Below are 12,640 nucleotides of genomic sequence, written 5' to 3'. Positions count from 1 at the left end.
GGTGATAAAGGATTCTAATGCAGTTTGGGTTGAGAATGTAATGATTGGATTAGTCAAAGACTTTGCCAAAATGCAAAACACCTGTAGAATAACTGCCTGTCTGCCAATACCAAAGGCAGCAGGAGACCCAGTAAATTGGGGAATCATAACATCAAAACTCCCTGAAATACAAAACAACAAAACAATTGCATGCAAACAGGTACCTGAGTCGAGGCAAGTAGTCAAGGAAACTTGGGAGAAAATAGGAATATGGATGAGACCCATGAGCCAGAAAGACTGTATTCTAAGTGATGGCACACTAGGAACCCCTATGGGAGAATCAGGAGGCATCACACAATGGCAATGCTATTTGCCACACTATAAAAAGATTATAGAAAATGTTACAGAAACCACTCTGGTATGGAAGTGTGAGGCCAAGGATCAGAAAGGTCAGACAGAGCCTTGGGACAGTGCGTGGTCTGTGAGTATCCTTCAAAGATTCCAATGTATGGCAAACACCCCTTGGTGCATTAAGTGGGAAGGCCCCGAGAATGAAACAGATCCAGCAGTAACAAACACTGCCACCAGTAGCAGAACGAGGGCAGACAAAGTAAGTTGGTGGGCATGTAATAAAACTTATGACTGCACTTCTGATGATGCAGAGATAAAGCAGATGCCACCCCTGGCAATAGCCCTACAAACTGGCTGTGCTTGCAGAGGGATCAAACATAAACAAGGCAGAGTGAATTATAAAGTAGTTGTAGGATGTACCAGGAGTACAGTCCGAGGTCCAGGACAATTTGTATGGGCAGCAAGCGATGGCACCTGGACAACACATCTGCCTGTAGATGGGAAAGTAAAGGAAATTACTTTAGGCCTCCCAACCTCATGTCCAATTTGGAAAAAGTCCCCATTTAACGGAAAACATGAACTTGTGCAGATAAGAGCAAGACGAGACGTTCTAGACAATGAAAATCCAGATGACACTTGGCAAGAACCCTCTGGTGGAGTGAAATTTGGGTGGGCCCTAGAGTCTTTGCTTGGTCCTACAGCAAACTATCAGAGTAGAAGATGCTGTACAAACTTACAGGTCAGGTAGATAGACTGGCAAGAGTCACCCGGGAAGGATTTAAAGAATTAAACGTACAATTACAAGCCACCACAAAAATGACTTTACAAAATCCATTAGCCTTAGATTTGTTACTCCTGAAAGAGCATGGAGTATGTGGATTTTTAAAGGGACGGGTTGGTCATTGCTGCGTTCACATCCCAAATGTAACTGCAGATGTAGAATATGACATCAATCAGTTGAAACAAAGAGAGCATGAAGCACAAGAAGAGCAAAAGGATTTGACTACGACCTGGCTAGGCAAAATCTTTAAAGGGTTAGGGTGGAATGTGAGTTCATGGATTAAATCTATCATTGAGAGTGTGATAATCTTACTAATTGTATTCTTAGCAATTTGGTTAGTTCACAGCATCTTAAAAGGAGAGATACAGAAGAAAACATCCTGGAACCAGAAGATAATAAAGGCACTGACACAAGATCCACGCCCACCATCTTCTGGTTCTCCAGTTCGTGACAGCATCCACGACAACGTTTACATCAACCATGGCCTTGAAGAACGTCAAGAATAAATTGAGAAATAAAGGACTGTATCAAGTGAAAACATTTACACCTATAGTGAAGTGAAAATGCTTTCAAAGGGGGGAGAATGATAGTGGGGCCCTGGAAAAATGTCAAAAATAGACTCTGAAAATGTTAGGCTTTGTGCTTGCCAGATCATGTGAAATTGCACCTGCATAAGCAGAACATGATAAATGATATAATTGTTAGATGTGATGATTGTTTAGTAATTAAATATAATTATTGTTTAATCATAAGAAGAATCATGAGAAACTATGTTAGAAGTTTGAGGGGGGCCACAAGGAGCCCATGCTTGGCTGAAATCTATGTATACAATAGAACAATATAAGTTTAATAATTAACATGAAAGTTATATAAGGATAGAATATAAAAACATGTTCATCCCGAACCCATGTCAGAGTCAGATTTGGGTTGGTACCCCTGACACCCAGAGCTCTTCAATAAAAGCACCTGCATATAATCATTCTGGTGATTATGTGTTTCTGAACGCTAATATACCCAGTAAAGTGTTAAACCCTTCCCAGTTGCTGTGCATGAGGCTCTATGAATATGCACCAGGCTGATGTAAGGGGAAAGGTATTTCAGGGGATCCCTGAAGGTAACAGGGTGCTCCTGGCTGAGTGCCAAGATGCACCCAGTTTACATCTTCCAAGAACTGTTTAGCATGGCTCTGCCCTGGATCTGCCTTTTTAGAGCATGCAGATTCCTTGGCTGTGGTTTTAGTCCATTCTCTTTATCACCTCCAGTTTTTGGGCCTTGGTGCACTCTGCCTTCAGACAGTGAGTGCTGATAGTTGGCAGATCTGTACAGGTGTCCTCATCCTGGGTGCATTGGATGTTATCCCATCCAAGCAGGCAGTTTAACACAAGCAGCTATTTCATTGAGCTTAATTAACAACAGAAATAAAAACTTATAACAAAGTTACTTTAAGAAACAGTCCCAACCCATAGGATCCCAGCCCATATTTGATCCCAGCCCATATTTGATCCCAGTCTGTGTGGTCCTGCACACACTCCCAGGGTCTGGAATTCCAGTTCCCAGCCAGGAAAAAATGTTCCTGCCCTTGAACTTCCTTCCTATCCTCTCAAAAAATTGCAATAACATTATAAACAAAGATATAATACTTGAAATTAAATAACTTATAATAAAAATGAAATATAAAAATCTCAAGTCTTCTTTACAATACTCCAACAATGATTCAACTCAAACCAACAACTATTACTATAATATTACAAATGCATATAAATAAACAAAATATATATCAAGAAATACCTTTTGAAAGTTTTAACTCAATAATTAATATACTTCAGATAAAAAATACCTAAAAAACTAACATACAATCTAACACACCTTAGTAAAACAATTCATATTACAAATATACTAAACACAAAACCAAACACCACAATAATTTCTCAGACATTTTAACCAAACAATTAAACTTCAATAACATCCGTAAGTACTCCAAAACAATTAAAATTATTTTTAAAAGGTTTATTGGGGCTGCGTGGTTTTATTTGGATATTGGTTTTTTAATTCTTAGAGGCTAGATGATTTAAAAAATGGGACTTGTATAGGAATTGAATCAGCTGAGAAGGTGACACTCTGCAAACAGAAATGACTGAAAATGAACGGGACAGAAATCAGTAACTCTGAAAGTTTTTTTTGCTATCAAATACATCCCACACACCCAGCCCCACACAATCCCCATCCCATTGCTCCAAATTGGGATCCCACTTCTCCCAGTCCCCTTCTAACCCCATCTCACCCTGGTGGCTGTGGAATGGGGAGTTTGGCATGGGATTGAGGTTTTTTAAGGAGGGAACAAGGAATTTGAGGTAGGATGGAGCCTTTTTGGGTTAAAATTCAGTTATTTTTAGTGGAATTTGAGTGGTTTTGAAGTGACAGATTCATCCCTCTTGGCTTTTGGAGTGGAAACACTTGGAGAAGAGAAAAAAATTCAGGCCAAACCAAAGGACAAGCAGGCAGGTGTGTTCCCAGCATGGATCACAGGGAATGTGAGTGACCAGGACTGTGCCCAAAGTGCCTCCTCCAGTGGGGGATGGAGCTGCAGCAGCGCACGAAGCTCTTCCCGCACTCGGGGCACTCGCAGGGCTTCCCTTACCGGTGCCTCCGTTGGTGTTGGGTCAAGGTAGAGCTCCTGGAGAAGCTTTTCCCGCACTGGGGACACTCGTAGGGCCTCTCCCCAGTGTGGATGCGCTGGGGGGTGACGAGGGTGGAGTTGCGCTGGAATCCCTTCCCACAGTCGAGGCATTGGAAGGGCCTCTCCTCTGTGTGAATCCGAGAGTGCAGGAGGAGATGGGAGCTGGTCATAAACCTCTTCCTGCATTTATCACACTCATAGGGCCTCTCCCCAGTGTGGATGCGCTGGTGATTGACAAGTTCGGCGTTGTACTTGAACGCCTTCCCGCAGTCAAGGCATTGGAAGGGCCTCTCCTCTGTGTGAATCCGATAGTGCCGGAGGAGATGGGAGCTGGTCTGATACCTCTTCCCACACTCGGAGCACTCGTAGGGCCTCTCCCCTGTGTGGGTCCTCTGGTGCGAGTTAAGGCGGGAGCTCTGGCTGAAGGTCTTGCCACACTCCCCACATTTGTAGGGCCGTTCCCCAGTGTGGATCCTCTGGTGCACGATAAGGCTGGAGCTCCACCTGAAGCTCTTCCCACACTCCCCACACTTGTAGGGCCATTCCCCAGTGTGGGTCCTCTGGTGCCTGATCAGCTCGGAGTTCCACCTGAAGCTCTTCCCACATTCCACGCACGTGTGGGGCTTCTCCCCATCATGGAGCTGCTCATGGAGCACCAGCTCCGAGCTCTGGCTCCATCTCCGGCCGCCTTCCCGGCCCAGGCTGGCTCTTTCCCCCTCACATCCCCGCCATCTGCGTTTGCAGCCCCTCCTCGAGCGGCATCTCCGGGGCTTTTCCTCCCCGTTGGCTTCCTGCGCCGTGGAGCCGCTCAAAACGGCCTCTGCCACCAGGTTCTGCCGCGGGCATTTGTCCTCCCTGCTCTCCATGCTCAGCTCCTGCTCTGGGCGAGGAAGGACAAGGACAGCATGGGATTTGCCTCCGTGCCACAGGCAAGGGCAACGAGATCCCCCCAGGCCGTCTCTGGGGACGCACTGCCCCCTCTTGGCTCTCCCCATTTCGGGATGCCGGGGCTGTTTGGGCTCCCGGGCTCCCTTCTCCCCTCATTCTCTGCTCTGCGCTGCAGCGGCTCCAAGGAGTCCCCCCTGCCCCTCTCCAGGCTCTTGAGGCTCCCGCCAATGGCGGCGCTCCCCCCTCTCCGGGCTCCCCACTTCGGCCTCCTGGGGGACACAGGGCTCTGCTCCTCCAGGCTGCCTCTGCCGGCAGCCGCCGCCGCCACCCCCCGATGTCCCCCCGAGGGGCCTTTTCCGCTCAGCCTTGGACTTCTTCATTCTCCAAACATCCCCCAAAAACCCAACCCAGGAACCCCCCGGGATATCCGGGCCGGGCTCCCCCTCCCCACTCACCTGCGCCATGGGGGGGGCGATGATCCCACAGGTGGGGGCTGTGAATTCAGGCAAGGCTGGAACGCATGGTTCCCCCAGCTCAGCCTTGATCCGCCCTTGTCCCTCCTCTTCCTCCCGCTCCTCCGCTGTCTTATCTCCCCCTCCTTCTTCTCCTCCATCCTTCCTCCCTCTCCTCCTCCCCCCTAACCCCGCCTCCTTCCCTGCTCTTTCTCCTCCCGCTCCTCCTCTTCCATCCCCCCCTCCTCCCCTGTCTTATCCCTACCCCCATCTCCTTTTCCATCCCGCCCCATCCATTCCTTCTCCTCCTTGCCCTCCATCCCTGCCCTTCCCTCCCTCCTCCTCCTCCCCCAGCAGCAGCCACACCCTCGGTGCCCCGTTCCCGCAGCCCTCGCAGCCCGCGGCAGCAGCGGCGATGGAGCCGGGCCAGGTCGGCATGGGCAGCGCGGGGCTCTCGGCTGCTCCCAGCCGCTGCGGGCGGGGGGAAGCCGGCCCGGGCCAAAGGAGAGGCAAACTGGGCAAACTGGGGGCTGCACATCCAAACTGGGCCTTGCTGGGGACCCTGCCTGGCCACTGCCAGCCCTTGGGGCTCCTCTCGGCACATCCGCCAGGGGGGAACGCACACAGGCCTGGGGGATCCCAGCAGTGGCAGCACTGCCAGCGACTGGGCTGCACTGGGATCGTACTGGGAGCAACTGGGGCTGTACTGGCTTTGTACTGACATCGTACTGGGATCGTACTGGGAGTGACTGGGGCTGTACTGGCTTTGTACTGACATGAGACTGGGATCATACTGCCATATCAGGGCAGACTGTGATTGCACCTAGGGACACTGGGATCATACTGGGAGTGAGTAAGAGCCTGTGGGGGGCACTTGAGACCATGTTAGGGACAAATGGGATTTACTGGGATGAACTGGGATGGTGCTGAGTGTTACTGGGAGTAGCTGTGAGGAACTGGGGACATGCTAGGAGCAACTGGGTGGAACTGGAACTGAATGGGTGCATGCTGGGGGTGATTGGAAACTGCTGGGCTTATACTGGGGTGAACTGGGATCATGCTGGAGCTGACTGGGATCATTCTGGCAGTGAGTGCCACTACACTGAGGCTGACTGGGAGTGCTTGGGAGCAAATGGGATCATACTGGAAGGAACTGGAAAGATGCTGGAGGGAACTGGGCTACCCTGGGAGATACTGGGGGTGACTGGAACAAAAGTGAGGGTGAAAGAGAGCAACTGGAACCATGTGGAGCACAACTGGTTCATACTGGCAGGGACTGGGAGCACATTGGGGCCATATTTGGATCATACTGGGAGGGACTGGACTAATACTGGGAGGATCTGAGAGGGACTGGGAGCACACCCTGCACATCATCCCCCAGACTGGGCCTGACTGGGAGCAACTGGGAGCACACTGGCAGCAAATGGCATCATACTGGGACTGACTGGGCTGATCTAGGAAGCAACTGGAACCATACTGGAGGCAGCTGGGACCATACTGGGAGAGACTGGAAGCAACTGGGATTATACTGGGACCACACTGGGAAGGCTGGCATGTGACTGGGATCAAACTGGAGCTTACTGGGATCATATTGGGGTTGAAAGGGAGCGACTGGGATCACACTTTGGGCTACTGGGAGCAACTGAGGGAAACTGGGATGATGCTGCAAGCAAACTGGAGAAACTGGGAAGGACTGGATGCCTGCTGGAGGCAACTGGGATATACTGGGCATGACTGGGGGATCATACTGGGAGAACTGACACCTTACTGGGGCCACTGGCAGTGCTGGAAATGACTACAGACATGCTGGGGGCAACTGGGATATACTGGGAGTGTCTGGAACCATACTGGGGGGACTGGAACCACACTGGGAACAACTGGGACCATGCTGGGGAGAACTGGGACCATACTGGGGGCAACTGGGAGTGAGTGGGATCATACTGGGAGGGACTGGGATCATATGGGGAGTGACTGAGACTATAGCAGGGGCAACTGGGTTCAACTGGGACCATCCTGGGAGTGTCTGTAACCATAGGGGAGTGATGGAAGCACACTGGGAACAGCTGGGCCCATGCTGGGAGCAACTGGAATCACTCTGAGGGTGACTGGAATCATGCTGGGATTGACTGGGAGCAACTGGAATGGAGCTGAAAGCAACTGGGAGGAAGTGGGGGTGACTGGGAACACGCTTGAAGCAACTGGGATAAACTGGGAGAGACACTGAGTTACTGGGATCATACTTGAGGGTACTAGGGTCATGCTGGCATTGATAGAGAGTAACTGGGATCACACTGGAAGCACTGGAATTCTACTGGGAGTGTCTGGGAGCAACTGGGATTAGACTGCAAGTGACTGGGATCATACTGGGAGTGGCTACAACCATACTGGGATTAGAGTGGGTGTGAGTGGACCCTGACTGGGGGTTACTGGGACCTACCAGGCCCATCCTGAAAGCTGACTGTGGACTTAATTAGCAGAGCTGGGAGCAACTGGGGTAAAACTGGGGGCAAGTTTACACTGAGGTAATGGGGAGTGCCTGGCAATCACTGCCAGAATGTTCAGGGCAACTGGGATAGACTGGGAGGGTCTCCAACCATCCAAGTGGTGATTGGGACCAAACTGGGAGTGACTGGGAAGGTGTTGGGGGAATTGGGAACATACTGGGGTCAAGTGGGAGTGACTGGGGCCCTGCTAGGAGAGACTGGGATCATACTGGGAGTGCCTAGGACTATGCTAGGGACAACTGGGAGAACTGGGAACACACTGGATGAAAGTGCGAGGAACTGGGAGCAACTGGGACTGTGCTGGTAGTAAATTGCATGATCATACGGAAGGACTGGCAGGGACTGTCTTCATACTGGGAGCAACTGGAATCCTGCGGGGAGTGAGGGGATGTGACCAGGATTATACTGGGAGTGCACAGGCCTATACTGGGAGCAAGTGGGCTCATACGGGGAGCAGCCACTGCCTGAAACTGGACCCCCCAAAAACACCTCCCAGGGCCCCCTGATGTCCCCCCGAGGGCCATCTGCGGCTCGGCTTTGGAGCCCTGCCAGCTGCAAACATCCTCCCCAAAATTCCCAAACTCAGGCACCCCCCGGGATATTTGGGCCGCACTCCCGCTGCCCGGGCACCAGCAAAATGGGGGGCGATGCTTCTGGGACTGCGGCGCCTCCAGGGAGCGTCCATGCCACGAGATTCTCCCTCTCCTCTTGTACTGCGGGTGCTCGGCCTCTTCCTCCCTCCCTCCTCCTCCTCCCCCGTTCCCGAAGGCCGAACCGTGAGAGCAAATGGGGCAGGGAAAGGGCAGAACCGTGAGGGGAAAGGGGGCAGGGAAAGGCCGGAACCCTGAGGGGAAAGGGGGCAGGGAAAGGGCGGGACTGTGAGGGGAAAGGGGGCGAGGAAAGGGCGGAACCGTGAGGGGAAAGGGGGCAGGGAAAGGTCGGGAACCGTGAGGGGAAAGGGGGCGGGGAAAGGGCGGGACTGTGAGGGGAAAGGGGGCGAGGAAAGGGCGGAACCGTGAGGGGAAAGGGGGCAGGGAAAGGTCGGGAACCGTGAGGGGAAAGGGGCGGCTCAGGCCAAGGGCGGCAACTGTGAGGGGACACTCTGGGAGGCGGCGCCCTGCAAACAGAACTGCAACATAAACGGGAAAGAAAGCAATAAGTCCGAGAGTTTTATTTGCCATCAAATACATCCCACACACCCAGCCCCCCACAATCCCCATCCTACCTCTCCAAAAAGGGATCACACTTCTGCCTGTCTCCTCCCAAACCCATCTAAGCCTGGTGGCTCTAGAATCGAGTGGGTTTGGCATGGAATTGAGGTTTTCTGAGGTGGGAATGAGCTCTTTTGGGGTAATATTGAGCTGTTTTCAGTGGGATTAGGGTTGTTTTGAGGTGACAGATCCATCCCTTTTGGCTTTTGGAGTGCAAAGAGATGGAGAACAGAGAAACATTAAGGTGAAAAAAAAAGGAAAACAAGCCACCTGTGTTCCTAACATGGACCACAGGGACTGTGGCTCACCAGGGTTGTGCCCAAAGTACCTCCTCCAGTGGGGGGATGGAGCTGGAGCAGCGCATGAAGCTCTTCCCGCACTCGGGGCACTCGCAGGGCTTCCCTTACCGGTGCCTCCGTTGGTGTCGGGTCAAGTTAGAGCTGCAAGAGAAGCTTTTCCCACACTGGGGACACTCGTAGGGCCTCTCCCCAGTGTGGATGCGCTGGTGAATGATGAGGCTGGAGTTGTGCTTGAATCCCTTCCCACAGCTGGGGCAGCGGAATGGCCTCTCATCTGTGTGAATCCGATAGTGCAGGAGGAGATTGGAGCTGGTCTGAAACCTCTTCCTGCATTTATCACACTCGTAGGGCCTCTCCCCAGTGTGGATGCGCCGGTGCTTGACGAGGGTGGAGTTGCGCTTGAATCCCTTCCCACAGTCAGGACATTGGAAGGGCCTCTCCTCTGTGTGATTCGGAAAGTGCAGGAGGAGATGGAAGCTGGTCAGAAACCTCTTCCTGCATTTATCACACTCATAGGGCCTCTCCCCAGTGTGGGTCATCTGGTGCCTGATTAGGTCAGATCTCTGGCTGAAGCGCATCCCACACTCCCCACACTCGTAGGGTCTCTCCCCAGTGTGGATCCTCTGGTGCTTTATAAGGGCAGAGCTCCTCCTGAAGGTCTTCCCACACTCCCCACACTCGTAGGGCCGTTCCCCAGTGTGGATCCTCTGGTGCACGATCAGGTCGGAGTTCCACCTGAAGCTCTTCCCACACTCCCCACACTTGCAGGGCCGTTCCCCAGTGTGGAGCCTCTGATGCTGGAACAGGTTCCCTTTGTGTCCAAAGCTCTTCCCACATTCCACACATTGGTAGGGCCGTTCCCCAGTGTGGATGCGCCGGTGCTTCACGAGGGTGGAGTTGCGTTGGAATCCCTTCCCACAGTCGGGGCAGTGGAAGGGCCTCTCCTCTGTGTGACTCTGATAGTGTCGGAGGAGATGGGAGCTGGTCTGAAACCTCTTCCTGCAGTGATCACACTCGTAGGGCCGTTCCCCAGTGTGGGTCCTCTGGTGCCTGATCAGGTGGCAGTTCCACCTGAAGCTCTTCCCACACTCCTCGCACATGTGGGGCTTCTCCCCATCATGGAGCTGCTCATGGAGCACCAGCTCCGAGCTCTGGCTCCATCTCCGGCCGCCTTCCCGGCCCAGGCTGGCTCTTTCCCCCTCACATCCCCGCCATCTGCATTTGCAGCCCCTCCTCGAGCGGCATCTCCGGGGCTTTTCCTCCCCGTTGGCTTCCTGCGCCGTGGAGCCGCTCAAAACGGCCTCTGCCACCAGGTTCTGCCGCGGGCATTTGTCCTCCCTGCTCTCCATGCTCAGCTCCTGCTCTGGGGGAGGAAGGACAAGGACAGCATGGGATTTGCCTCCGTGCCACAGGCAAGGGCAACGAGATCCCCCCAGGGCATCCCCGGCAGGACGGCACTGCCCCCGATGTCCCCCCGAGGGGCCTTTTCTGCTCAGCCTTGGACTTCTTCATTCTCCAAACATCCCCCAAAAACCCAACCCAGGAACCACCCGGGATATCCGGGCCGGGCTCCCCCTCCCCGCCCACCTGCGCCATGGGGGGGGGGGCGATGATCCCACAGGTGGGGGCTGCGAATTCAGGCAGGGCTCGAGACCGCGTGGTTCCTGCAGCTCAACCTTGATCCGCCTTTGTCCCTCCTCTTCCATCCCCGCTCATCATCCGCCTCCTCGCTAACCCCACCTCCTTCTCCTTCTCCCCCCTCCTCTTCATAGCCCCATCTCCCCCTTCCTAACCCCGCCTCCTCCTCCCCCTCCATCTCTGCCCTCCTCCTCCTGCTAAGCCTTGATCCGCCTTCGTCCCTCCTCTTCCTCTCGCTCCTCCTCTTATCTCCACCTCCTTCTTCTCCTCCATCCCTCCTCCCTCTCCTCCCCACCCTCACCCCGCATCCTTCATTACTCTTTCTCCTCCTGCTCCTCCTCTTCCATCCCCCCTCCTCCTCATCCCCTATCTTATCCCCGCTGTAGTGGCTTTGTACTGGGATCATACTGGGAATGTACTGGGGATGTACTGGCTGTGTACTTGGATTGTACTGGGAGTGACTGGGAATATACTGGCATCATACTGGGATCATACTGGGAGTGACTGGGACAATTCTAGGTTTCTATTGATATTATACTGGTATCGTGCTGGGACGGGACTGGGTTTGTACTGACATCATACTGGGATCACACTGCCATGCCAGGGCAGACTGTGATCGCACTGATGGATACTGGGATCATACTGGGATCATACTGGGAGAGAGTAGGAGCCTGCAGGAGGCAACTGAGACCACGTTAGGGGCAAATGGGATATACTGGGAGTGACTGGGATGGAGGAGCTGTGAGCAACTGGGATCATGCTAGGAGCAACTGGGAGGATCTGGGAGTGACTGGGAGCCTGCTGGGGGTGATTGGAAACTGCTGGGCTTATACTGGGATGAACTGGGATCATGCTGGAGCTGACTGGGATCATTCTGGCAGTGAGTGCCACTACACTGAGGCTGACTGGGAGTGCTTGGGAGCAAATGGGATCATACTGGAAGGAACTGGAAAGATGCTGGAGGGAACTGGGCTACCCTGGGAGATACTGGGGGTGACTGGAACAAAAGTGAGGGTGAAAGAGAGCAACTGGAACCATGTGGAGCACAACTGGTTTATTCTGGCAGGGACTGGGACCACACTGGGCTCATCTCTGGATCATACTGGGAGGGACTGGACTAATACTGGGAGGATCTGAGAGTGACTGGGAGCACACCCTGCACATCATCCCCCATACTGGGCCTGACTGGGGGCAACTGGGAGCACGCTGGCAGCAAATGGCATCATACTGGGACTGACTGGGCTGATCTAGGGAGCAACTGGAACCATACTGGAGGCAGCTGGGACCATACTGGGAGAGATTGGAAGCAACTGGGATTATACTGGGACCACACTGAGAGGGCTGGCATGTGACTGGGATCAAACTGGAGCTTACTGGGATCATATTGGGGTTGAAAGGGAGCGACTGGGATCACACTTTGGGCTACTGGGAGCAGCTGAGGGAAACTGGGATGATGCTGCAAGCAAACTGGAGGAACTGGGAAGGACTGGATGCCTGCTGGAGGCAACTGGGATATACTGGGCATGACTGGGGGATCATACTGGGATAACTGACACCTTACTGGGGCCACTGGCAGTGCCTGGAAATGACTACAGACATGCTGGGGGCAACTGGGATATACTGGGAGTGTCTGGAACCATACTGGGGGAACTGGAACCACACTGGGAACAACTGGGACCATGCTGGGGAGAACTGGGACCACGCTGGGAGCAACTGGGAGTGAGTGGGACCATGCTGGGTGGGACTGGGATCATCTGGGGAGTGACTGGGACTAGAGCAGGGGCAACTGGGTTCAACTGGGACCATCCTGGGGGTGTCTGTAACCATAGGGGAGTGATGGAAGCACACTGGGAACAGCTG

At 53.3% G+C, this 12,640-nt stretch overlaps 1 protein-coding gene across 1 annotated transcript; it reads right to left on the bottom strand.

The window, feature by feature from the left end:
* Nucleotides 1-893: 893 nt before the first annotated feature.
* LOC136570724 (zinc finger protein 135-like) lies at nucleotides 894-10,242 on the bottom strand. The gene is given in 3 exon segments (XM_066571170.1): nucleotides 894-1,006; nucleotides 3,703-4,382; nucleotides 9,632-10,242. Coding segments are annotated over 3 exon segments (1,404 nt in total).
* Nucleotides 10,243-12,640: the final 2,398 nt, after the last annotated feature.

The sequence above is a fragment of the Molothrus aeneus genome, unplaced genomic scaffold, assembly GCF_037042795.1.
Source record: "Molothrus aeneus isolate 106 unplaced genomic scaffold, BPBGC_Maene_1.0 scaffold_36, whole genome shotgun sequence".
Taxonomy (NCBI): Eukaryota; Metazoa; Chordata; class Aves; order Passeriformes; family Icteridae; genus Molothrus; species Molothrus aeneus.
This window is presented reverse-complemented; position numbering and strand designations above follow the sequence as displayed.